At 39.4% G+C, this 26,586-nt stretch overlaps 3 protein-coding genes and 1 long non-coding RNA gene across 4 annotated transcripts; all 4 read right to left on the reverse strand.

Moving 5' to 3' along the window:
* Window positions 1-3,550: 3,550 nt before the first annotated feature.
* Window positions 3,551-5,533, reverse strand: LOC103153356 (gap junction beta-4 protein-like). The gene is made up of 2 exons (XM_007574249.2): window positions 5,358-5,533; window positions 3,551-5,012 (listed from the first exon to the last, which is right to left on the reverse strand). The coding sequence occupies exon 2, from the start codon at window positions 4,922-4,924 to the stop codon at window positions 4,142-4,144; it is 783 nt and encodes a 260-aa protein (XP_007574311.1). The 5' UTR covers window positions 4,925-5,012; window positions 5,358-5,533; the 3' UTR covers window positions 3,551-4,141.
* A 2,480-nt stretch (window positions 5,534-8,013) lies between these two features.
* ppie (peptidylprolyl isomerase E (cyclophilin E)) lies at window positions 8,014-10,899 on the reverse strand. Its single transcript, XM_007574260.2, has 10 exons — window positions 10,794-10,899; window positions 10,343-10,441; window positions 10,215-10,258; window positions 10,108-10,134; window positions 9,942-10,023; window positions 9,760-9,860; window positions 9,416-9,539; window positions 8,581-8,766; window positions 8,358-8,500; window positions 8,014-8,216 (listed from the first exon to the last, which is right to left on the reverse strand). Exons 1-10 carry the CDS (start codon window positions 10,822-10,824, stop codon window positions 8,148-8,150), a joined length of 906 nt encoding a protein of 301 aa, XP_007574322.1. The 5' UTR covers window positions 10,825-10,899; the 3' UTR covers window positions 8,014-8,147.
* Window positions 10,900-12,292: 1,393 nt separating this feature from the next.
* On the reverse strand, window positions 12,293-22,844 carry pabpc4 (poly(A) binding protein, cytoplasmic 4 (inducible form)). The gene is made up of 16 exons (XM_007574282.2): window positions 22,563-22,844; window positions 22,286-22,487; window positions 18,862-19,055; window positions 17,955-18,070; window positions 15,739-15,878; window positions 15,200-15,294; window positions 14,980-15,117; window positions 14,804-14,899; window positions 14,434-14,703; window positions 13,435-13,525; window positions 13,246-13,341; window positions 13,025-13,155; window positions 12,849-12,939; window positions 12,639-12,769; window positions 12,435-12,556; window positions 12,293-12,349 (listed from the first exon to the last, which is right to left on the reverse strand). Exons 2-15 carry the CDS (start codon window positions 22,476-22,478, stop codon window positions 12,458-12,460), a joined length of 1,881 nt encoding a protein of 626 aa, XP_007574344.1. The 5' UTR covers window positions 22,479-22,487; window positions 22,563-22,844; the 3' UTR covers window positions 12,293-12,349; window positions 12,435-12,457.
* Window positions 22,845-23,174: 330 nt separating this feature from the next.
* Window positions 23,175-25,906, reverse strand: LOC103153383 (uncharacterized). The gene is made up of 4 exons (XR_477789.2): window positions 25,708-25,906; window positions 24,931-25,016; window positions 24,783-24,868; window positions 23,175-24,713 (listed from the first exon to the last, which is right to left on the reverse strand). It is a non-coding gene; the product is annotated as an uncharacterized LOC103153383 (long non-coding RNA).
* Between the last annotated feature and the right edge of the window lie 680 nt (window positions 25,907-26,586).

Genomic DNA, 26,586 nt, shown 5'->3' on the forward strand with positions numbered 1-26,586 from the left:
CAAGTCTTGCATGTCAGATATGGAGAATGAACTGGTAGCTTGTTCGGACAAAGCCTCTCGATATTGCTTTTTTTTAATTGCTGTTGTGCTTTTCAGGAAAGTCATGTTTTCCACAGCTGCTTCAACATCTGCGTTTTTATCATTTTAGTGGACAATAATCTCTTTCAGACTGGGAGGAGGGGTGCAAACGATTTTTCTAGACGCTAAAGGAAGAACTGGTTCCAGTCTGGATAGAACACACCCGAAGAAATTTTCTCGTGTGACTCAACCTCTGCCAGCGACAAGTCCCAACAAGACAAACACAACAGACTGAAAGACATAGCTTTCAACTGCTGGCTCTGAAAAAGGAAGGAAGCCAATAAATTGTGTGAGAAGGTCTTTCCATAAGACCCTTGAGGTTCCCATCGCGAGCGGGAGAGCAGGATTGTTTACAAAGGCACACAGTCCGACTGGAGAGACAGGATAACGGTCAAAGGCAATCATGTGTAACATCGTAGCAACTCTGAGTTGCTACGACGTCAACAAGGAACAAAATCTTGAAGGAAGTTTCCCAGTACCTCCTGTGAATGGGTTAATTCAGGGAAAAACTATACATTTACTTCCTTACACAATATCAATCATAAAAAAGTTTTTTGATGCATTTAGGCACCCAGAAAATGACTTGCTGAAGTTTAAAACAAGAATCAGACATTAATATTGGGGAAACTGGTTTGACAAGATAGAAAGTAAACCGTTGCTCAATTAGCTGCCTCCTTCAACAATGCTCTTGTGTCAAAGTCTAACAGTTCAATGAAAGAGAGGCAGGGTGTACCTTGTCTCTCTTTCCATCACAGGATAAAACAGGAACAAACAACCATACACATGCACTCTCACGTGTAAAGGCATTTTAGGATAGTTGATTAATTGAACACATATTGTTTTTGGAAGGAAGCCGGAGTACTCAGACAGAATATGGGGAGAACATTAAAACTAAGTTCACAAAGTCCCCAACTAGCATCAAAAACCAGGAAGTTCTGATGGCAAGAAAGTCTTGCATGCAGCCTTGGCATCATGTCATAAAGCAAAATGAGTTCAGTGGCCATTAGAGTCTCCAGATCTCAATTCAACAGACCACCTGTAAGATGTGGTGGAACTGTAGATGTGCAGCGAATAATTATGAAGCAACTCTGAGTTGCTACTGTGTCAATAAGGACCAAAATCTTGAAGGACGTTTTCCAATACCTTCCTGGAATTTATGGTATGAATTATCAAGCCACTGTGATGGAAAAATTGGCTCCAAACTGAGCATCTGGTCTTGAAACTCTTTAGAAAAAAATCAAAGTTCTTCTTCTTCTTCTTCTTATACCCTGAAATATTCAAAATTCCTCCTAAAAGTGAAATAGAGATCGAAATGTTGAAATTAAGATAGTTGTCCCAGAGATTGGCGATTCTTAGCAACTTCTTTACATTACTGTACAAAGATCATATCCTTTATAACTCCTGTTTTTTAGTGTTGGTTAGTTCAAAACGGTGATTAGATTATCTTTATCCCACAAGGACAGATCAACCAGTTTCCATCTAAAAGGGCAAACATGAGAGAAGGAGCTCGTCAGGGCTATGAAGAAGGATGAATTTACTGAAGAATGAAAAGATCTGAAGACAACAAGAGAGCGTGGCATCATCAGTCAGCAACTAACCAATGCAACGATGACATACTTTAGTCATTCTAATTTGGATTTAGGTCAAAACGTTTTCCACAAATTAGTTGGAAAAACAGGTCACAGGTAACAACAACTAAGTGACCAACTTGACAGACACGTGAATCAAGGAAACCTCCATTGTGGAACTTCAGGGTGTGAAGATGAATCAGCTAAATTCAAAAAAACTGAATTTACAGTCAGACTCAACTGAAGGTGACCAGAACCAGAACGTCAGCGTCTCTCTCTTTTTTTATTATTATTATAATAATCTGGATTTTTGATATCATTTAATCTCTTAGTAGAAGAGATTCATTTTTGTTTCATTGTCTTTTCTGTATGGGAAAAATATCTTTTAGCAATCAATTGTTTCATCAACAATAACAAGTTAACTTGATATCCCAAACAAAGGTCACAAACTATGATACTCCCAGTGTCTTTCTTCAGAGACGAGACAAAACTAAAGGATGTCATTGATCTCCACTTTCCACTCCACACTTTTACAACGAAGCTCTTTGTTTTATATCCAGACAAAAGAACCAGATCTGTGTTGGGTGCTTGAGGGGCACTTAAAACTTGCCTCTCACCCAAATTTTGGGTGAGAGGCAGAGTACACTAAACAACCACATGCACATACCCAAGAGCAATTCAGATGACCAAACAGTCAGGTTTTTTAGGATACTGAAAGAAGCTGCTTACTGAAATGAAACCCCACAGACCTGTGGGGTCATTCTGCATGCTAACTCCATGCAGAAAGACCCCAGGCTGGGAATTCAGCTGCTCCACCTTTGCAGTCAAAATGTATATCCTGTTTTTCTCATTAACTACACACCACACTTGTCTAGGCTTTCATTGATGCAAATATATATATATTTTTTTCTCAAATTGTATATATTTTATGTTTTATTTTTGTATGTTTTCTTACATGTTAATGTTGTCTAGCGTAGATGGAGTTCAACCTCTTTAACAAGTAAATGCATCTACCCAAGAAATCATTTTTTCATGTGTTAAGCATCTTTTTTTTTATTGACAGTTTTATCTCCATGATGCTGTTCTTTAACTTAAAACAAAAATAAGGTAATTTAACAAACTAGGGAAAATAAGGGAAAAGGGAAAGGTTTGTTATTGTTAAAAAGTCTGAATACAACCAGGTACAAACGTCAATCTTCCATCTACCTGCTGATGTCCTTTAGTAATTACAAAGTTTCTGAAGACTGTGTTAGTTGGATGACTGCCTTAAAATCCTTTCATACGTTTCCAGTGAACTACTGATGCCTGCAGTTTATCCAGCCCTTGTTTGCAGAGCTTCATTTGGCTGGCTTACTTTTGTACATACCACTCTGTCACTGGGGTTCTGCCAAGGTGGATGTAAACAGCTGCATTTCAAAACCTTAGCAAGGCAAATAAGGAGAGAGTTGCAAATGGCCCTTAATTCTGACTACATCACTGCTTTGTCACGTTGCAGTGAAGCTACTGTAATCAACCGTATAAAAAAGAAGGGAAAAAAAAGGCATCGTAAACATGGATTCCTCTACTGGGTGGGGTCACTCTTCAGAGGAGATGAATCAAACCATGGAGTGGGTGACTCCGCCTCAATGTACCAATGTACCCAAACAATGAAAGCGCTGCTCTTGGCAACAGGATAATCAGCCTGGCCAATGGGGCGCAAGGCTTTTTACGAAACAAATGAAAAAGTAGGAATAAGACAGGAAGGAAGGCTGAGATCTTTGCTCAGCCACAAGGCTTGTGCAGAGTCAACAAATCCTTTTCTGTAGTAAGGGTGGATGGTTTACACTGCTCTTAAACACATTCCCCTCTCTTCCACCCGCCATGTCAGTTTTAAAAAAAAAATAAAAAAAAATGAGAAAGAAGCCTTTTAAAACATAAAATAACATTTATTACAAAATATCAACACATATGCAGTGACGTCGAATGTAAAATATCCACATCCTGATCAGCTGGGTTTATGAAAACCACATTCTTGCCCCCAGGATAAACACAGAAAGCAGGAAAACACAATAACACTAACAAAAAAAAAAAACAAGTAACATCCATGAAAAGTGTCCAACATCAGGCTCAGAGGGAAAGGGGAAGACTCTCAGCAGGCTGAACATTTGAGGTCGGGCTTAAGCACGGGGAAAATCTTACACAGAGGAACCACATGTGCTGGTAAAACTTGCCAAACCGAGGAGTGACTCACACTTCTGGTTCCAGGCCTAAATCAGACAAACGACATATGGGATTCTGTTGTTTTTCTTTCTTTAAAACTTCAGTAGAGCTTTTTCAGTTAAAATATATTCTATTTACCAACAGCATGTAAAATGACCCAGAAATGCAAACTCTGTACAAAAATTCAGTCTTTGAGGTGCTTTATACCAACAAGTCTTTTTTCAGGCAGCAAGGAGTGCCAAGCTTTGCTTCCTCGCCGTCTTTGTGCTTTTTCAGAAAGTCTTTTCTCTCGTGTCTCACGATACAGCTACGCTGTACGAGGGTGCGGGCGTTTCGGGTGTTTTTTTGCCCGTCTGTTTCATCGAGTCCATCAGACTGGATCCGCTGGACAGCGTGTTGGTCATGCGATTTGAGTGAAAGTCCCCGGTGACACACTCGTGGAGGCGTTTTCCCACCAGGTAGACGATCTCGAAGATGGAGAGCAGGACGCAGACCAGGCTGGTGACCACCATGAAGAGGGTGAAGATTTTCTTCTCGGTCGGCCGAGAGATGAAGCAGTCCACTGTGTTGGGACACGGTACCTCTTTGCACTTGATTAGAGAGGGGAAGTCGTACCCCTCGTAGATGTGGTAGAGAAGGTAGACGAAGGTCACGTCCACCCCTATTTTGAAAAGCAGCGTGAGGACGTAGGTCCACCACAGACCTCCGCGTTTCTTCCCAGTGTTCAGGTAAATTCGGCGGCAGTTTTCACCATACTTTTCCCTGTGCTTTTTCTCCCTGTCTTCCCTGTAGGCCACATGCATCACCACCAGGAACGAGGGGCAGGTGACGAAGATGAGCTGCAGGGCCCACAGCCTGACATGGGACACTGGGAAGAAGTGGTCGTAGCAGACGTTGTGGCATCCTGGCTGAGCCGTGTTGCATTTGAAGTCTTTCTGCTCGTCTCCCCACACCTTCTCAGCCGCCACCACAAACACCATGATCCTGAAGAGGAACACAATGGACAGCCACACTCTACCAAAGGCTGTGGAGTACTGGTTCACGCCACTGAGCAATCCTTGGAGGAATGCCCAGTTCATGATGGAGTTTGTTCACAGACTGTCTTCCTGCTGATCGAAGGCAGACTAAAAGGCTTTCCTCAGGGCTTAAATACCACAGATATGGAATCTGAAACAAACGAAAGCTGAAGTGAATCATTGAGAAAGCAACAAACACAAAGAAATGTCATTAACTTTGTGTTCTGGTAGTTTAGTTTAAACAGTATTAAATCTAAAATACACGTTGTTCTTATTTATCTAGTTAGACCTCATTTACATGAGCGTCCATTTCATTTTTACAGTGTGGCAACTCTCGCTAAATCCAGCTAGTTACTTCCCATCCCTGCGCTGAAGGTTTCCGAGTTTCTGTGCGTAATTGCGCTCTGACACGAGTTCCCACATGAAACACATTAAAACAGCTTCACATCACAGTCTGATCTACTATGTTCGCTCGTATCTGTTTGAAGTTACTCACAGTTTAAAGCTCAAAAACAGTCGCGGCGCCTCCGAGTCGGAGCAGAGCAGCAGTCCGTGGATCAACAACCCCGACGAGAATCTCGGTAGATTTACAGCTCGAGACTAGAATGGAGCTGAAAGTTGGGGTGGAGCTGCTATCCTGGCATGTGACTTCCCACCGCGATGACCTGTACAGGTGTGGCTCCACAACCTCAAAACTTGTTCGACCAATGAAAGGTACTCTTAAAAGGCTCCACTCTTACGTAAAACAGGACCCAAACAAGCTCTCCAAAGTTGGTTTTGTTGTTTTGTTTTGTTTAAAAAAAAAAAAAACAACGTTTTAAAAAACATGAAAAAGAAAAAAAAACATAAACCTTTCCAAAAATATATTTATAAGGCGTCTCAATTGATGAAAATACCATAAAATATATACATATTTATGATATACCACCGTTTTATTTCGGTCAACGTGGATAAATAAAACACCAAACTTCACCAAAAAAGAAAATATTAAATAATACAAATGAAAACAATTTTTATGCATAAATGTTTAATTATTATTGACACAGACAGGCAAGCTACAAAAAGTCAAAGCTAAAGAAAGTTGTTCAGAATGTTGCATCAAAGTACATTACAGGAAGGTTCAGTGGAAGGAAGAAGTGTTGTAGTAAAGGTGAAAACCATTGCATTGACTGGACTGTTGCTCAGTGGTCCAAAGTTCTCAATTACAATTTAAGTCATAAAAATGCATTTGATGTAGAAATAAAGGTCACAGAATTTGGAGGAAGTGTAAAAAGGCACTGTATTGAAATCCAGCGTAAAGCTTCCACAGACAGACATGATTCGTTTTGATTCTAAGTGTCTTAATTTATCAGCTGGACCCAATGTAGGCACCCGTTTAACTCACTTTGCAAGCAAACTCTCCTTACCTAACCCCTCAAAGCAAACTGTGTTTACTAGTGGTGCACTGATTTATCGGCCAGCAGATTTATCAGTGCTGATTTCCTTAACTTTGAGAGATCAGGGATCAACTGATTTTTACACTTGACGCCGATCTTCACAAATCTGTAAGTTAGGCATTTTAAAAGATCAGTAATCAGTGATCAACCAGAAAACTCCAATCGGTGCACCCCTAGTACCCAATACCTAATCAGTGCTATAATTTTTTTTTGTACAACAAACTGATTTCTTGGATTTGATTTGCTGTTAGCCAAAGTAGTCAAAATTAAAAAAATATATCAATTAGTGTGTGATAACCATTTAATGAGTTTGGCTTTTAGAATTTAATTACTGAAATAAATTACCTTTTCAAGGCAGCACAGTGGCACAGTTGGTAGAGCTTTTGCCTTGCAGCAAGAAGGTTCTGGGTTCGATTCCCAGCCCTGGTCTTTCTGCATGGAGTTTGCATGTTCTCCCTGTGCATGCGTGGGTTTTCTGCAGGTACTCCGGTTTCCTCCCACAGTCCAAAAACATGACTATCAGGTTAATTGGCCTCTCCAAATTGCCCTTAGGTGTGAGATAGGCACCAGCAACCCTCCTGACCCCACTAAGGGACAAGGGTGTAAAGAAAATGGATGGATGGATTACCTTTTCAATGACATTCTACTTTTTTTAAATGCACCCGTTCCAGTTCATCAGTATGCATCTGAATAGGTCTCATCGTCATATCAACATCATCTCAAAACTCAGCGTTCAAGAATGTTGTAAGGGTGCTGCCAGGGTGTGTGGGTTTTTATTTCCTCGGAAAGTGCAATCTCTGCTGGGTCCAGTTCACAATCCCAGTGGTATTATTCATGCAAGATCGTTAATTACAGGTGAACCAGACGTCACTCCTTGTTGGGTCAATTATTACTTTTACACTGACCAAAATTACAACCATGTAATAAGGAACTTTACAGAACAGATTTTGATGTGTACGTACAGTTGTACGTTGATAGTGTTAAAAGAAATGGACTGAACAAAAAGAGATTCACTCTGCTGAATCTCTCCAGCATGAAATTCAGAATCCAGAGACAGGCGGCATTATTCTGGCTTAGCAACATAAGTCCCTCCATTAAGTCTCTGGGGAAAGATTGCAAATGAACGAGTACTTGGTTCGAATCCACAATTTGGATTATAGGCAACTGGTATCTAGTGATGCAAGCCAGTTAAAACATTTTATTACCAAGTCAGTGCAATAAGATGGTAATCATTTATAGAGGACAGTGAAAAGTTTTTAAGGAGCCAGACTTTATGTGGGTTTTTCCAAAGTTTTCCTTCAAACTTTGTATGATATGTCACTCAACTTCTTTCCAGTTCTTGTGTTTTAAATATGGCAGAGTTTTGTGTTTAATGACCAAAAGGGAAGGCGAAAGTAAGGACAAAATAATTCACAGCTAAAAAAAATATGCTAGCAGGTGATCGGTATTTGGAAATCAAGTCTTGAGAGAAAAGGAATCAATAAAAGAGTTTTAGCATCTGTCAAACTATCCTGATCCATGTTTTTTGATATACTGATCTAAGGAAACAGGAACATATTGTATTTTTTGTGATAGGTTGGATAAATCTTAAGATCGCTCCCCTTGCAATTGAAATATTATTTAAAAATTAGTGATAACAGCTTTTTCACAGTTTATATGCAACTCGGACATAAATAGATGATAGCAATTATTGAAAATGCTTACCAACCTGTGATTTAGTTATAAAAATGAGTTTATTGAAATATTTACATAACAGAAATGGATTTCAGTTAAAAAAAAACCTATTGGTCTTAGACAAACATCAGCCATCAGACACAGACAAACACAGTTTTTTTTTTTCTTTTACTCATTCATACATATTCTCCACAGTCTGAGATGATCACTTTCTGTTTTGGCTTGCCATCCTTCGTTCCCTGAGCCTGGAGGAATAAAGCAAAGTCAGGTTACATTAAAATGCGCCTTATTTTTAAAAGACGACCAACTCCTTAAAAGCATGATTTTATGCTGGATTAGAAACCTGCATTTCAGTAAAATAAGCAGATTGTGGCTTGATTTCTTACTTCCATTGCACGCAGCACATCCATCCCCTCCACCAGATCTCCGAACACAACATGTTTCCCATCCAGCCAGTCCGTTTTGTCTGTGGTGATGAAGAACTGAGAGCCGTTTGTGTTTGGCCCAGAGTTGGCCATGGAGAGCTGCCCTGTGTGAGCGAGCACGCAACTTTAGCCAAACGTTGTCAGGATCAGAAAACAACAATCCGCTTACTGCTAGATTCCTTACCTGGAGCTGTGTGCTTGAGGACAAAGTTCTCGTCATCAAACTTTCTGCCGAAGATGGACTTCCCGCCGGTGCCGTTGTGGTTGGTGAAGTCTCCTCCTTGGCACATGAACTGAGGGATAATGCGATGGAAGCTGCTGCCTTTGTAGCCAAACCCCTTTTCATGTGTGCACAAGCAGCGGAAGTTCTCTATTGAATTTAAAAACAGTGTAAAGTTTTAGATAAACATTATGTTAAATCTGTAGTTTCATTTTAAAGCTGTAGAAAACTGGTTTGCGTCCCCCCCCCAACGCCCCCCTATTTCTTTGATGCATCTGAGAGATTTCCAGCAGGTTTGAGTCATATTTCACATGTTGCTGCTGGAATTTGTAGGAATCTAAAAGCTCACCTTCATCCTGACGTTTGGGCCTAAAATGTTGAGAGGGCAACACTAACTGCACATTACTGTGAAATGTAAGATCATTTTATTTATATAGCACATTTCCAGCAACAAGACAATTCAAAGTGCTTTGCATGACTAGTGCATGAGTAGTTTCTCTAGATGAGTTTCTCTGGATTCTAAGTTTGTTCTAATTCCTGAAGTATATAAACTAAATGTCCCTGTTCTGTGAATAGTTTCTCTGGAAACCACTGCAGATGAGATGCTATAAAGCTTCTTATTTTGTCTTTTTGCTTTGTGTCAATTAGAAACTTAAAAAAAATAAATAAAAACAAACCTACACCACATAATCCCACCACACAGAAAAAAACAGGACATCTGTTGGCTAAGCGAGAAAGAATGTTCATCCTTACAGATCTGTCAATCCTACAACAACATGTTTAAGGAGTTTGTACAGACCTACTGTCATCGGAACGATGTCGGCCCGGAGGAGGAAGCGCAGTCTCCCTGCTGGCTTGTTACCGATCTTTATATCCATGTAGACCTGTGGATTCACTCTGCCCTTCTTAGCTGGAGGCTCACCCTGCAAAATAATAAATTAAATTATTAAATTCCAGTTAAGTTTGAAAAAAAAAAGAAAAGCCAAAAGCACTGCATCTTCACTTTGAAACAACCTGCCAAGCTGAGCTTGAATGAGCTGAATTCTTCACAAAAGCACATTCAGCAGCGAAGGCTGTGACCAACACAGAAACCCACTTATCAGACATGTAAACTAACTATTAAGATAAGGAAATGCCTCTTACTTCCTGTGTTGCGGTGGCTGCTTCTCCAGATGCTGCCTCTGCTTCAGCTTCCTCTACCGTTTTCCCTGAGAACTTCTTCAGCCAGTCGTCATCCGACCACACTAGTGGGAGGGGGGAAAAGATTTCCGGATTGAGTTAAAAAAAATTTTTTAAAGTCCCGAGTGGAGTATAGTTTTCATTACCAGGTCGAGAAGAACCCTCTTTGATTCTCATTGGCTTTGCAATGTTGACACGGATGGTCCGTCCAAAAAGCTCAGACTCATTCTGATTAGCAAAAAGCAGAGAAGAAGCACGTCAGCTACAACTCTCAAGGCCACCAGAGAGCAATAGCACACTTTTACCTCTTACCATGTTATCGATAGCTGCGGCTGCATCCTGCACAAGAAAAAAATACCCATCAGTCACCTTATAGAGAAACGCGCTTTAAACTGCTATATTTCCATTCCTTCACACACCTCTCCCAGCTCAAACTCAATGAATGCAAATCCTCTGTGCTTTTCTGAAAATTCCACACAACACACAGTAATTAGGCCTGGATCCACCGGCATTTTTAGTAAATGTAACAGTAAGTGTGAGGGTTTACCTGTTTCATAGTCTAGTGGTATCTGGATGTCTATGATGTCTCCAAAGGGAATAAAAGCTGCATGCAACACCTTTTCATCCACCTCCTCAGCCAAGCCACCTCAGAGAAAACACACAATACACTCAGCTTATACACAATAACAATATGCTATTTTTATTGTGCATCTTAGATGTTTGTCAAGATTCAGAGGCGAATCTTTAGTCTTTATATCATAACTAGTATAGTTAATAGTACTACATTAAAGTTAGGAGATATAAAAAGGTTGCAGCATTTGGTAGATTAGTGCACATTTTCTCTGTCTACATGTCTACTAAAGGTACAAACACCGTCTTTGCGCTCTCTTATAACTTTCATGAACACAATTATAAGTGGAGAAGAATAATATTCCTAAAACACATAAACCATAAATCATGTAATTCACTTTTAAAGTAAAAAATTCTAAAAGACTCACCGACATACAGAACTCGTTTGTTGGCCGCCATATTAGACGTAACCTTTCAACTATGACTGCTTCCGCTGATTGGTTGGCTGAAACATATGGTCTGAAAAGTAAAGACCGCCTCCAGGATATGCTTGGCTACAGCGCCTCTCAGTGGTCATCCCTGGAACTACTACTCACGTTTATTATCTTTTTTCAGTTTGATCGATCGACTTAAGTAGTCCTTCAAAGTTGAAGCTAAAGATTATTTTTATTATTAAAGACTACTAATAAAATTTGTTTGCATATAAAAATAGTGTACTTCTTTGTGCAAAAGCGGAAACATTAAATCCCTCGTAATTAATCTCCACTGCGTAAATTGTTTGCAATACTTGTTTTGCTTAAATTATTCTGTTTTTCTTTGTCTCCTCTAAGTAAATTAAATTTTAAATTATTTACACAACAATATTTATATTATGATCACTTTCACTATCATTTTGTCAATACTTCAGCATAATATTAAAGTAATAAAATAACTGGTTATTCTGACTTTTATAATCATATGGCCACTATCATATTACATTTAATTAAATTGCAAATACGTTTTTTTTTCGTACAACATTATGATGATTAATAAACAACGTATTTATTTTTAAATTACTATTTTCCTCAAAATATTAACTTAAAAGTGTAAGCTAACTAGCACAGTAAAATACACACTATATTAGAATATGTTTCTTTGTAAGTATGAAAGACATTTTTAAAAATCTCTGAAACTCTTAAAAACAAGTCTTAGACATAAGACCTATAATGATAATTCATTAATAGCATTCCTATTAATGCTATTAATGTAGCATTAATAGAAGTATTAATGCTACATTTCTTTATGACCATATTTAAACTTTTAAAAATTTGAAAAATGAAAGGTCTTGAACATTGATAAACACTAAGACATTGAAGGTTTTATTTATTTGTTTATAGTTTATAGTTACAGTAATTATAGTTTATATTTACAGTAATTATTTGTGTTGCTCCAAAAAAATTTAAATCTGTAATTTGCAAAAATTACCTTCTCTTGTTGTAAAGAAATTCCAACCACTTATCAGCACCTAAGCCTGTCACAGCAGCCCATCCTATTCAATATGAGTCATGATCCTCGACTTTATTTTCATTCAAAATACCTGAAGTCAAACTTGACTCAATAAAACACCGAGAGACTTATGTTTGTTTATCATCCCTTTATTGATAATTCCACACGCCCATGATAACATGAGATGGCTAAGAAGCCGATCATTTTAAAATCAAAGTGAAGCCTTCAAGCAAAAATAAAGAACAAGATTCATGTTGGTTTTGGAAAAAGGTTTCTGGCCTTTTCTGATAAAATGTGTCCTGTGTTCACGACTCTTTCACATCAAAGTAGTGTGTAGTTTAAAAGTGTGTTGCAACTAGAAACTGAATTCTCTTGAATGGGTTTTAAGAAAAAATAAGATTTTTCTCTTAATTGTATTTTTATTTTTTCCTGATATTTTTGCATAAGTTATTGAAGGTACTGTAGTGTATCTGTCCATCCTGACTTTGATTTCTCAGTCCTGGAACAACACAATGAACTCATTAGTACCACAATTTAATTCATTTGAAATGATCAAATATGATTAGTTTTACTGTTTTTCATACCAAGTCAATACAGAATCCGGTTTTTAGGATGTAGCAGCAGCAGTAGTCGTCATGCCACCTACTTTCTGAGTAGCATCCTTCTTTGCTTGATGGGCCTGCAGCACTGCAACAGCTTCCTCCACCTGAACCAATCAAACAGGAAAGAAACAGTTCAGTGACTTCATGGGGGAACATTCTTTGTTCCAGGCAGGATTAATAAGGTACCTTTGAACGGAGAGACTCGTGCGACTCCAGCATGTGCAGCAGCTCCGAGTTGTCGATTTCCAGCAGCATGCCAGTGATCTTTCCCGCCAAGTTGGCATGCATGGCCTGAATCAGCGGGAACAAACGCTCCCCTGTTTTAAAACGATAACAAATTAGTCGAAAGAAAGTCAAAAGTCGGTTCAGTTTGTTCGCAGCAGAACAGGGTCATACCTAGCATCTGTTTCTGTTCCTGAGGCGGCGCAGCAGCCAGCATGGAGGCCGTGAGCGGCTCCTGGCCCTGAACATGCACAGCTGGCTGAGTCTATAAACGGGATGGATGAGGTATTTCAGAAAAGAGTGTTTATAGATATGCATGCTTATTCTGAAAGGGAGCTAAAAAATAATACCTGCTGTACGACAATAGGTTGCACCACTTGGGGATTGGGGTTACGGACACTGGTGGCATATTTGTAAGGAGGCATGGCCCTGGGGCCAGCAACTCCCATCGACTGACGAGGACCCATGGTCTGACCGGCACCTAACAGGAGAGAGATAAAATAAAGACGAAAAAGTGCAAATTTAAATAGCAGACACACTGATAATGGTCACTTTTCATAGCAAAGCAGACCTCGTGGGCCCTGTGCACCGCTGCTGGGAGTCATGTGTCTGAGATTGGACCGGGGTCCAGGCTGGCGCAGCGAGTTAGGCATTCCTTGGAAACCGCCTGGGATCAACACAAGCAGAGGTGGAAAAGGCAAAGTATTTCTACACTATGTTGAATGTTTACTTGGATGTTACAGAGGCACTACATGCTCACCTTGACCTCTACCACCTTGTTGCTGCCACCGTGGGTTGGGCCGCATCTGAGCCAGCTGGTTCGGTGCATAGTACGTGGTCCTGTTCTGGGCCTAATAGGGGCAAGAAGGGAATTAAGGCAGCAGTTGTTGGGGGTACATCTCTACCGGGTTATTGCACCTCAATACTGAAAAGTTAGCCAATTCCTGTAGTAAAGAAGCTTAGTCATATCTGTGAACATGAACTGTCAACTCTTGAAATTGATTTTCAGGTGGATTAATGTGGATTTGACTGGTTTATTCTAACACACAGACATCCTCTGATCTAAGCATGTTTGTGCATGTTGGGTTGTTATCCTACTAGAATGTAATCTTCCTTCCCAGTCTCAAGTCTTTAGCAATGTCAAAGATATTGTCTTCCAGTCTTGCCCTGTATTTAACTCCATCCATCCAGCTCTTAAATCCGACCAGCTTTCCTGTCCCTGCGCAACAATAAACATCCCAACAGCTTTGTACTCCTGCCTCCATATTTCTCTTTGGGGACGGTGCGTTCAGGGTGATGTGCAATGTTATATATATTTTTTAAATGATCACAAAATTATATTTAGGCGTTATCTAGCTAAAGAATTTTCTTGCTCTATGCACATGTTGTGTCTGCTTTCACCAGTGGCAGACGGCAAACAGGAGTTTTTAATACTTTTTTCCTTTGAGAAAAACTCTCCTATAAAGGCAAAAATTACTTCTTCTGGTCAAACGGGACATGTCTCACTATTTTTGCTGCAAAGACATCCAACTTTAATTTGCATTCTAATGCAATGCTTAGCAAAAAAAAAGGAAACATGTAGGCAATTTACATATTTAACCACAATACATGCAAAAAAAAAAAAAAAACTATTATGAAACTTTTAATTGTTGGCGGATTTTCTAAAGTAGTACTACAATTATTCCTTACATCAAATCGGCTCATTCTCCTTTAATTTATGAGTTGGTCAGTTTATCAATTTAGAAAGTGATTCCCTCACCTGGGGCACGGCGGGCATGAAGTACCCACTTGTGGGCTGGAACTGATTGATGATGGCGTTAGCCGGCATGGCCCTCATGCCGGCAATGCGCTGCATGTACTGGTTGGTGAGGTGAGCTTTGCGCTCCTCTTTGCGCTGAGCAAGAGCGACGTACAGAGGTTTAGAGCCAACGATACGTCCGTTCATCTCTGTCACAGCCTTGGTGGCCTCCTCGGGAGAAGAGAAGCAGACGAAGCCGAAGCCCTTTGAACGGCCTTCTTCTAACATCACCTAACGAATAAACAAAGGTTCTAAACACACATGCGCAATCACAGTGCAATGCAGATTCGTTTTTAATCTGTTTAGATTTTTTCTTTTATTTTTTTATCACCTTCGCACTTGTAATGGAGCCAAATGGAGAAAACTCCTTACGCAATTTTTCATCATCGATTGTGTCGTCAAGGTTCTTGATGTAAAGATTGACTCCCTGATGAAAGGAGTTCCCATTTCAGTTTCAGATATTTGAATGTAAAGTCAGTAAAAGCAACATGGGCATTATTAATTTACCTGATACCGACTGATTCGTTCTTGTTTGAGCTGCTCAAACTTCCTCTTCAGCTCCGCCTGCCGCTCCATCTTCTTCTGAGCTCTGCCTACAAAGACGGTCTTACCATTCAGCTCGGTGCCATTCATTTCCTCCACAGCCTTTTGGATGAACAGACATTTGTGTGAGAACATTTCCAAAATCAAGCATAGCCTCTACGGATCCCTGGTCATTTAAAAATACCTTGTTAGCATCCTCGTGTTTCTCGAAGCTAACAAACCCAAAACCCCTAGATTTTCCCGAGGAGTCTGCCATCACCTTCACACTCAGGGTTTTACCTGCAAATGTGGAAAAGAGGTGGTAAAAATAATTGTATTGTCTTTTTGTGGCATATAGCATGATGTGCGACATAAAGTAGCACACAGTGAGGAAACATCTGGCATTCGTATTTTAATTTTTGCAAACTGTCTGAAAATGTGGTGTGCATCTGTTTTACAGCCCTCTGATCCAGAACATTTTAACCCCACCTTTTTGTTTAATAACATACCTCTTCCACAAAGACTGGATTTGTAAAGTGCACAACTAATAGTTTTCCTGTCAACAGATTCTCCCGCCTTTACTTGAAAATAAAATGAACCATCCTCCTTCCATTTCATAGCCGTATCACGTCGTCTTGGTTTATCATGTTTAATCTCAGTAGAATACATGGACATGTTTGGGTGTGTAACCTGACAATAGTTAATATAAAACAGCTTGCAGAGCGCTTGTACATGTCAATTTACCGTATTTTTCAAAAAGTTCCTTCAGTCGTTCGTCGTCCATGTCATCACCAAAGTTCTTGATGTAAACATTGGTAAACTCCTTGGCTTTGGCACCGAGTTCAGCCTCCCGTTCTTTTCGAGATTTAAAACGACCCACAAACCTGAACAAGCAGCATGAGAAGCCAAACACACTTTTGTAAAATAGTCTCAACAATCCTGAGATACACACCAGGCCCCGTCTTTTATTCACATAAACACGGACAACATCCATTGGACAAACTGAAACCAAGATTTTATTGTGTGACTCTTCATTCTCAGGGTTGACTGTGGAAAAAAAAGAAAGAAAAGAAAACACATCCAGCATCCAAAGGAAAGCATAAATGATGGCATGCTAGACATAACCATGTCAAGGTCTTGGTCCGAAACGTGATGAGGAGGTGGATGGAGAGAGCTTTAGGAAAACTCTCACAAGTTTAAAGGCAAATCAGATGCAGACTAAACGATCTTATCTACCTGGTTATGAGGACCTCTCCCCTTCTGCCATCCTGTATTGCATATCTGCATTCGATCCATCACTAAAACACACGAGCACTGTCACATAGACACACACACACACACTCACACACTCTAAGACGAATGACCAGCAATAAGGGAACAAAGAACGTCTCTGGTGGGAAAGAGCTTTGAGTTGGTTATTTCTAAATTTGGTGCGGAATAAATGATGAGTATATTAGTCAATATATTTTCACACAAACTCACCAACTCAAACAACAACAACAAAAAAAGCATAGCAGGTCAGTTCACTCATGTTTAGAAATACAGGAATAAAAAACAATGCCCTGCAAATGCATTCATAACCACTGAACATTTCCATATTTTGTTAGGCAACAAACTCAAACTTCAATGGATCTCACTGGGACTTACACCAACACAATATGGTGCAAAGCTACACTGTGAGAAGAAAATGAGCTTATCTCAATTATGTTTTTGTTCTTATTTTCTTTACAAGCAATAATGTAAAACAAAAAATTGTCATGAATTTATATTCATCATGGGACTGCCATCACTGCCAGTGGTGAAGTGTACTTAGATAAGAAAGGAAAGAGCTGTAATTGTTGAGGAAGCGTCTATCCTTTAGGGTTTGCTGCAAGATGCTGCAGCTCTTCTATAAGTCAGCTGTGGAGAGTACAATCTGTTCTACCATCAGCATCAGAGTTAGAGACTCAAAGAAGCTCAGAAAACTGAAAAAGAAGGCTAAGTTGTTTTTGGGAAATGCTCAGGGGCCTCTAGAAAGAACTGCGCAGAGAATGGTGCTTTGTAAAAGAAACAACATAATGAATAACCTGGAGTACCCATAATAAGCCTTGCAGTCCAAAAATCTGACCTTTATGGAGGAGTTGTGTGAAAAACATTATTTCCGAAAAAAGAAAATATAAGAAGTCCCATTTGCAGTTTGCCAAAAGCCACAAACATGTGAAAGAAGATACTCTGGTTTTTGATATACATGCAAAGTGCTATGTGTGGTGGAAATCTAACACCTCACGTCATCCAGAACACCAAAAGTATGTAGTGGCAGCATCGTGTTGTGGCATGTTGCTTTTATTTAGCAGGAGTCCATAAGATGGATGAACAATTGGAGCTGAATACAAGGCAGTCTTGGAGGAAAGCTTGCTAAAGGCTCATAAAGACATAAAGATGGGGTGGAGATTCACCACAAGACAGGACAACAATCCTAAACACTCAGCTGCAGCAATAGTCTGGCTGAGATCAAAGCGTATTCATTTGTTTGATTGGACCAGTCAAATTCCAGATCTTACTCTAATTGAGAATTAGAATCCTGCAATCCATGTGAAGACATTTCCAAAAACACCTGCAGCTCTGCAGCTCAGGTGAGGTTAATGCACATACTATTACATGTTTCAGACTTTCATCTGTAAATAAAAATTAGAAAACCATGTATTATTTGCTTTATGTTAGTGGATCACAAGCAATCTGAATAACGGACATTGAAGTTTGAGTTTGATTCAGCATGATAAATGCAATAAAGTTCAATGTCTATGAACTTCTGCAAGGCAAAGTGAATAACAGTCTCCACATAACATCAACGCAAACAAAACTTTTGACACCTGGACCTCTAATTAGGGTTGATAACATGTATAATTCACTTAGACAAACTCACGGTAATGGTTTAAAAAAATTAAAGGGAATATACTTAAAGAGAATGATCAGACACTCACACCTTGCGGTCATTCAGAAGCATGCCGTTCATCTTGTCAATGGCGCGATCTGCTGCGTCCTGCGTCTCGAAGTGGACAAACGCGTAGCCCTTTGATCCGTTTTCATCACACACCACCTTGGAAAGGCGGACAGGGGTATAATGTCTTCAGGAACGCAGACAGCTCTCAAGCTTTAAAGCACAGACTGAAGAATTTGGAAGGATAATTGTATGAGAAGCTTTAGCACTACTTTGCAAAGCTACAGTCAATTAGCACTAAGAGGAGTGCTAGTGAACAGTAAGCATGGCGTTTTACAATTTACATATACTGTGGCCACTTTGTAAAAATCAAAGTCTTTATGTGCAGGCTTGGAGGTTTTGTGAGTGCTCTCATTTGCAGTCTTTATTTTTTTTTAGACTCTCTATTAGTCCTTCTGTCTTGGACTCTTTTTGTTTTGCTACAGTATAACCTTAATGTAACAATTTTTACTTTGTGTCCATACTTCCCCATTATGTGACACCAGTTATATTTGACATGCTGCTTTTTCACTGAGTTTACAGAAAAATATTTTTTTTAAAATTAGATTTCCATGTTCTTTGTTTCAAATTCCCTTTCGGAAAGATGTAGTTTGTTCCAACTTCTCTAGTTGATGCTAAGAAAAATATTATAAAATATTATTAAACAAATAACCAGAGATCTAAATAGCCAATAGATTAAATTTAGAGAAGAGCACAAGTGAAGGATGACAAATGTTTCCAGACTCGTACGAAGTTCTGGATGTAGATGGCATTGCAGGTCTTTCGTTCTCCACTTTACCTCTTCCCTTATTTTTTAAGTATCCAATTGTCTACATTGCGTAAACCCAACACTGATTGACTTAATCCAAATACAGATAATAAATAAATATTTACTTTTATAAAGACTCTACCTTGCACGATAAGATGTTGCCAAAGGCAGAGAAGGTGTCGTACAGGGCTTTGTTGTCGATGGACTTGTCAAGGTTCTTGATGAAAACATTGCCCACGCCGGACTTTCTGAGGGAGGGATCTCTCTGCGACCACATGATCCTGATTGGCTTCCCTTTCACCACGTCAAAGTTCATGGTGTCTAGGGCTCTTTCCGCTAGAAAGAAGTGAAGGGAAAGGTCAAGTTTTACTACTTTTTACTTGGACGTTTACTCAGAAAACATACTGGAACATTCTGGAACTGAACAATTTGTTTTTGTCCCATACTCTTTCCATTTCCAGACAATACTTGAAACATTTTTCCATCAATTGTCTAAAGCTTAGCAAGTTGCATCTAACCAAGCTTTTAATATCTTCACAACATTATCCCAGACTTGTCTGATCTCTTCTTTGGTCTTCAAGACTCTCTCTAACAAACCTCTTCAAAGAAAAAATTGTAGTTTGAGACTGAAAACATGTGAAAACCTGCAAAGGTTCACGGGTTATGAGTACTTTTGGAAGGCACAGTATGGACAATATGAACTGAATGTACGGCTTCTATTGTACCAGTGATTTGGTGCAACAATAATCATAAAGTTATAATTTAAAAACATTTTGAATGTCTTTCTTTCACTGCGGAGAATCCCGGCTGCAAGCCTGCTGAAAACGCGCATGCTAAAGACAGAGTAGTGAAGCATGCGCCTCATGAGTTATCTGCCAGCAGCTGGGACGAGTGTGGGGCAGCTGCAGTCGGAAAGCTCGCAGCACATGTCTTTCGTTTTGGACAAACCACATGCCTTGAAGTCAAAACAAGACTTTCGGCTCATATAGTTATGAACAAATATGTTTCCATTTAGACTTTTCTTAGCGCAGTCATCGACCATTGCTCTGTCCGCCCAGCAACATCAATCTGTAGCTATCTTTTGCTTCACCTCCCATGTCAATGTGGGCTCCCGTGCTAAACATCCCCTTTTGTTCAGGAGCTACACACACCCACACACACACACACACACACACACACATGCATACACACACAGGGGCTCTCCAGCTGAAAGTGTCTGGTAAACAAAACGGAGCTCCCTTGCGTCTGCTGGCATCAGCAGTTTGGCTCACAATTGTACTTCCCAGCCAGTGTGCTCACAGAAGGTGGCATCACAGGGACTTCTGGAAGATTCTGAATGGAAATCAGTAGACCAAGAGCTGCCCCCTGAAACGGCTAACGTGTTAACTTAGTCAGTCAGTAGGTGTAATAATCAACGTTGTCTTTAATAACCAGTAACTGTTTGTCTCAAGTGTTATACGGCAGGCACACTTTGGGCTGCTCAGATGTAAGAGCTATATTTAGGGAGGGGTCCTGTGTGGCATGTGTGCTGGCATGGAGTGGGAATAGAGCGTTCTTCGCCATTGATGGGGAAGAGAAACATTCAACAACACTTCTCAGATGAGAAACGTCACAAGTGAGAAAAACAAAAAACAACAAAAAAACAGACATTACATCTACTACTTTTTTTTGATTGCAAATATTCTCCTAAATCAACTGGTTCTGAGCAGGAATATCAACCCGTTGTTCATATTCACACAAACAAATCCTGAAATCTATTTACACACCCAGCAGACACAACCTGGAGCATAACTCATTCGGGGCTTGCTCACTGCCAACCACCTTCCAGGAAACAAGTCTGTCGTCATCCATCTCTGGTGGGCTCGAGTCACAAACTCAAGCGTGGATAAGCTGTCACAGGTGTTTTGTGTTGGTACAACAGGAGAAAAGTTCACACAATGTAGACAGTGTCACCAAGACCCCAACGGCAACCACAACACCTGCTACCTTTCCTCTCCGTGTCTGATACAATCTAATCCTATAGACTGTGAAAACATTTGCCGATACAGTTGCTTATACAGACAATTTTACTTACCTCCTCAAATCATAAAATGCTAAACTTATTGTAAAGTTTTTTTTTATTTTATTTATTTATGTCAATTTGGGGATACCAATACTCCAGTGGCACCACAAAATGAGAGGGGCGGTTGTCACGGCCAGGCAGTATTATATACAATTTTTTTTTACTTTCTAGCAGAGTCAATGTTTCAGTAAGTTACAATAATTATGTGTGTATGTATGTATGTATTTATATCTTTTTGTATTTATTTATTCCTAAAGTGTGACCATTGTGATTATTTATCACATGGTTCGAATCCTGACACCACCACCACCCCAAACGCTCTTAATGTATAAATCATAAAACGCCTGAAATTAACTCCTGTTTTTGGGTTTTGGTGTGCTATGCTAACATTACCCCACCCTGCCTCCTACCACTTGTCCATATTTTTGAGACCGTGTTACTGTTTTGCCCCAATATTCAAAGAAGCTGCATCATACTTTCTCACTAAAAAAATAATGTTCCTAAAATCAACATGCTCAATAATTAACTGTGAACAAGAAATGTCATCTTGAAAACACGTAGTCTCTTTATTTTCTTAACCTCAAAAGTGTTTGAGTAATTATCCGTCTCCTAATTGAGATTTTTCTATAATTTATTATCCATTGATGTTGTACTATTAATTAATTAATTGATTAATTAATTAATTAATTAATTCTAAACCAAATTTCCTGAATAATTATCACAAAATATTAATCACATAACAGTGCATGTTTTTCAGGACTTAGGAGGTATTTGGAAATTTTGAATTTCTAAAAGTTAGCATGTACTTTCTGGACATTTCAAACACATAATATCTATGTTTTAGGACCACACCTGGTAAGTTTAGAGAAAGTAAATGCCAGTTTGTGAGTTCCAGAAAGTAAATGTCACATTTCAGGAAAGCACCAGGCATACCTCTGAATACTGAGAAGTACCAGGTAGGTTGCTTGTAAATGCAATCTATTATAACTTTACAATGCACCCATTATAGGGTTCATACTTTATAAAGTATGAACTTTGTAAAGATCATACTATATATATAATACTGTAGTGCCATCAAGCCTCTTTGATTTTATCCAAACAGAATAAACAATCTCTACAATAAAAGGCAAGTCGACAGATTCAAAGGAGAGAGGGAGGTTCTGCTGTGCTTGTAGCTTTTTCTGCCTGCTAAGAGAAGATGTCTATTTAAATAGCTAATTGCTTGGTGTAAAGATAATGTCCCTTTTTGCCAGCTTTTAAGAATAATTACATGAACATTTTTTTATTGGGTTATTTTACAAAAACCAGCAATGAAAGAAATGAACCTGAGGCAAAAAGCCCCAATTAAGAGTGCAGCAAATTACCTTTAAATTAAAAAATAAATTATTTACATTCATTATGAGCTTCAAGTGGAAAACATGCCGAAGTTTTTTTTTTTTTTTTTTTTTTTGCGTTTTTCAAGCCATGCTCACACTGCACTGAGTTGCTTCAAGTCACTCCTTACCGTCAGCGGGCTGCGAGAAGTTCACATAAGCATATCCGAGGGAGCGCCGGGTGATCATGTCTCTGCAGACCCGAATGGAGAGCACCGGTCCGGCGGGGCTGAACTTCTCGTACAGCATAGCCTCCGTTATGTCTGGGTGCAGGTCGCCAACGTAGAGAGAAGCCATCGGATAACTCCCTGTCGCAGTGTTCATTTCTTAGAGCTTCCCCGAATACAAATATATACGCAATTAGTGAAATTGTCCCGAAACAGTAAACAACCCGGTTCTTAATCGTACCTCAGTTTCCCCCGATTATTATAAGAGCTTCCGCAAATCCAGCTTCTTAGAATAAACCTCGAGAACTTCTTTAAAATCCCACCTCTGTTTGTATATATATTTTTTTTAATTTTGCTATTTTTTTTAAAAGGTTTGTGTTTAAGTATTTCTACGTTTGTTTTTATTTAGATTTTGTAGATTTTATATTTTTTTATGCGTTTTTATTTTAAGTTTTTTTTTTTTTCCTATAACGGTGAGTTGGACACTCACGGTCGTTTTGCGGCCGGGGAAAGAGACTGCGTGAGGAAAGCATGGACACTTTATAGAGAGTAGCGGTGCGGAGGAAATAGTGGTCAGGGTCAAACCTGGGATAGGAAAAACACACAGAGCATGCGTAGTAAAAGGGAGAGTGCACAGTGTAACTGCCCCAACAGAGTCCAGCTCCCCACAGCGACGCCTGGGTTGGAATACAAACAAAAACTTTATAAAGGGAAGACCCAACCGAGGGGAGTTCATTCTGCATGCGTCATAAATAAGAATGCATGAATGAATATACGGGAAATAACATAAAATGCTCCGTTTCATACCTCAGGCTATCTAAAATTTCAGTAATTCAAATACAGAAACTTGTCACATATTTGAAGAGTTTATTTTTCACAGTGGCATTCCAATATTCTAGATGCAAATAGATTACATACACTTTGCATTCAATTCCTTTTGCATGACTTACAATGCAGGGCATTGTGGTTAGTGAGCAGAATGTGACGGAGGTAGTTTTGGACTTCAGCTGCATTTTCTTAACACCCTACAGGTTTTCCGTGGAGCTTTGATTAGGTGCTGGAAAGCAAGCAGCATGCATCAATACTTTGACCATTTGAAACAAGAGTTTCAGTGCAAATCGTGCAGCACTCTGCCAATCTGCTGCTTGTGCAGGAACTAAATACAACCAGCATTTTTGGCAGTTGTCCTCCCTCATGAAAGCCATGAGAAATTACTCTCAAATTTGACTTAATGAAATTCCACAGCAGGAGGGGGTTCCGTATGCAGTGTTAGTCATTTTAACGTGAAGTACATAGGTCTTTCACAAAACCTATAAACTGTGCTGATCTGAGTGCGTCAATGAAGTTACACAATTTCCTACATTTAGAGTTTACCATAAAAAAATAAATGCATAGGTGTGGTCTCATTTACTATGCTTTTAGACTATTCTGCTGTCCCCATCTAAATTTTTTTTGGCACCATGTGAAACACCTCGCTTCAGTAACAAGATGCCATACGTCTGTATGGATCATCTGTCCCAACAGGCCAAATTTGTCAACATTTGGAACTATGCTCATTAGCTACGGGAATCTTTACAGTCCCATTTTTCCTCTCATTCTGCACAAATAGGTTCCAAGCTTGCACCTGTGAAAATCCATAATTTATCAGAAACCCCTAAATTATGCATCACAACCAAGAGTAAATGTTGCAGAATGTTTGTGTTACAATCTGTCTTCTTCGTCATTCTCCTGAAAACAAAAGTAACTTAATTTATTGAATGAATGTTAATAGTGCCATTTAAGTTAACTTAATACCTCAACAAATCCAGAAATGTTGACATTTATCTCAGACGGAAGAGATAAATCGGACCGGGTAAACATATCAGAAATCCCAGATCTTCCATATCTACTTTTCCTCTGAAATTTCTTGGCAATGATTTCATTTTCTTGAGGAATCTGTCATCCATCAACCAGGGTTAGCAGCTTCATGTCCCACTGTGAAGAATCACCTTTGTCGCTTACTGAGTGAGTGATTTCATTTGTGGGTAGAGTCAGAGAATTTCCCTCTATGGTTGAAACTTCCTGCAATGAATGACCATCTTGACCTGGTAAAGCAGACCAAGAAAAGAGGTTACCTTGCACTTCTCCGGGTAGCCAGGTAGCCAGAGTGTTAGTTTGGATGTTGGCACCTGGCGCACCACAATAAGGCCCTGCGGGGAAGACTGAAGCTCAGCTTGTGTCAGAGAAGCAGCAGCACCAAGAAAGTTTTCTCCAGGACCAGGAGTGGCAGCCATCATGGTGGTAGGTAAAGAGGAGCCAGACGCATCAAGTGGTTTAGAGTCTGGAAGTACAGGACTTGACTCCCAGTCCTCCACAATGACCAGACGGCCAATGTTGATGACTCCTTTAGCGTCTGAGTTGATGAGCACAAAGTTATGGCAAGTGGTTACAACTCAACAGCCTCAGGTTTCAAGAAACTCACCATTAGGAAAGTTCTTGACTGATGGGCCTCTACACTTTGAGCAACAGCAGGCACAGACATCTGCGTCACCATTTACTTCCTCCCATCTGAAAACAGATCATACGTCACATTAGTTTAAACATTATGTTCAATTAGCATCTGCACTTACCTCGACCTGTGTGCATTGTAGTTGCAGGATTTAGATGCAGAGCCGACTCCCTAATCTGACAGGATCACACTACAGTGAACATACAGCTGAAAGCGGAGAAGGAAAAAAAAATGTCTAGAGGTAAGCTGAACACCGTATTAGCAAATTCAGTTTTCCCAAACCATACCTCAGCAATGAGATAAGATGTATTCAACATGAAATTAACCACATCAGCTCTGCTGGAAGCCATAAACTGAGCGACATTGTGTGGAGAACCCAGTGCACACCTTCCAAGGAATAACATTTCAAAATGTGAACCATCTTATAACAGAGGGAGGTAAATAAATTTAACTGGGGTTTTACAGTCAACAGGTCACTCAAACAGTCCGCCTGTCAGTGCCAATGCAGGCTTTGGCCATCTAGTGTTTCCAGAGTGTGAATTACAGGATTAAAGACAAAAGGTAACATGGAGAGTTACGGGCTTAGCCAGCAAATGTCACCCTAGTTTGCAAACATTTATGCAAACACAGTTTACATAAATTTCACAACAGTATGGGACTCAAAAGCCAAAACCAGTTTCTCTAGACAATGAAACACGATGTTCAAGGTGTAAGGGTCTAACTAGATTTACAAGCCAGGCAGGAGATATTGACGGGAACTGGAAAAGTAGATTTATTGCAGGTGCAAAGTCAAGTCTGACATATTTAATTGTGTGGTTAAAAACACATATGTGCTTATATATAGCATATCGAGTATAGCTTACCCTTTGTTTAGAATGACTGAATGTCTCGGTCTAACCTGGGATTCAGGGGACGCTGAGACAAAGCAGGAATGGATGAACAGATGCTGGCCAGGTCTAGTTTCAGCAGAAACCTGCAATCTTACTAACAGCCCTCTTTTGTAGATGTTTGACTCTGTCGTTTGTGTCCAGGATGCTGCAGGAGACAAACATTTGCTTTGTTGTACTGAACCCATTGTAAGTGTCCTACTGGGCCAACAACTCTATGTGTACTCAGGTAAGCAGGACATTAGTAGAGTGGTGAAGCAGCAGACGCAGGTGTGGGCAAACAAGCCAATGAGACTCCAAGACTTCATTTTTCTTGCATAACTGTCCTGCAGGCATTGTTGTATATGCATCATTTATTTTGTAGCAGGGATCATTTAAATCTGGTCATTCTAATACAGTCTTCTCATATTATGCAATTACACTGATTTCTAATCAGTCTCAATATGAATGGGAAAACAGTTTGATTCAGAATATTAGTATTTGTAAAATATATAAACAAAAAAAATCTAACCAAAGAAATAAACTGATTTCATCAAACTTTTCATTCCTCATTCTGATCATACAAAATGTAGCTGTTTAAGACATTTTTAATCAGGAATAAACAAGAACCAACATTAAAAAGAGAAAACGTATAAACCACACATAACTATTATATGTGTTATGTGTTGTTTATATGTTTTCTCTTTTTAATGTTGGTTCAGATAGAAGTTATTCCTGATTAAAATGTCTTAATTAACTACATTTTGTATGATCAGATTGAGGAATGAAAAGTTTGATGAAATCAGTTTATTTATTTGGTTAGACTTTTTTTTGTTTATAACACATATAATAGTTATGTGTGGGTTTTATTCTATTCTACGCTATAGAATAGAATGGAATCAAAAAGAATA

The sequence above is a fragment of the Poecilia formosa genome, unplaced genomic scaffold (genome assembly GCF_000485575.1).
Source record: "Poecilia formosa unplaced genomic scaffold, Poecilia_formosa-5.1.2 Scaffold8, whole genome shotgun sequence".
Taxonomy (NCBI): Eukaryota; Metazoa; Chordata; class Actinopteri; order Cyprinodontiformes; family Poeciliidae; genus Poecilia; species Poecilia formosa.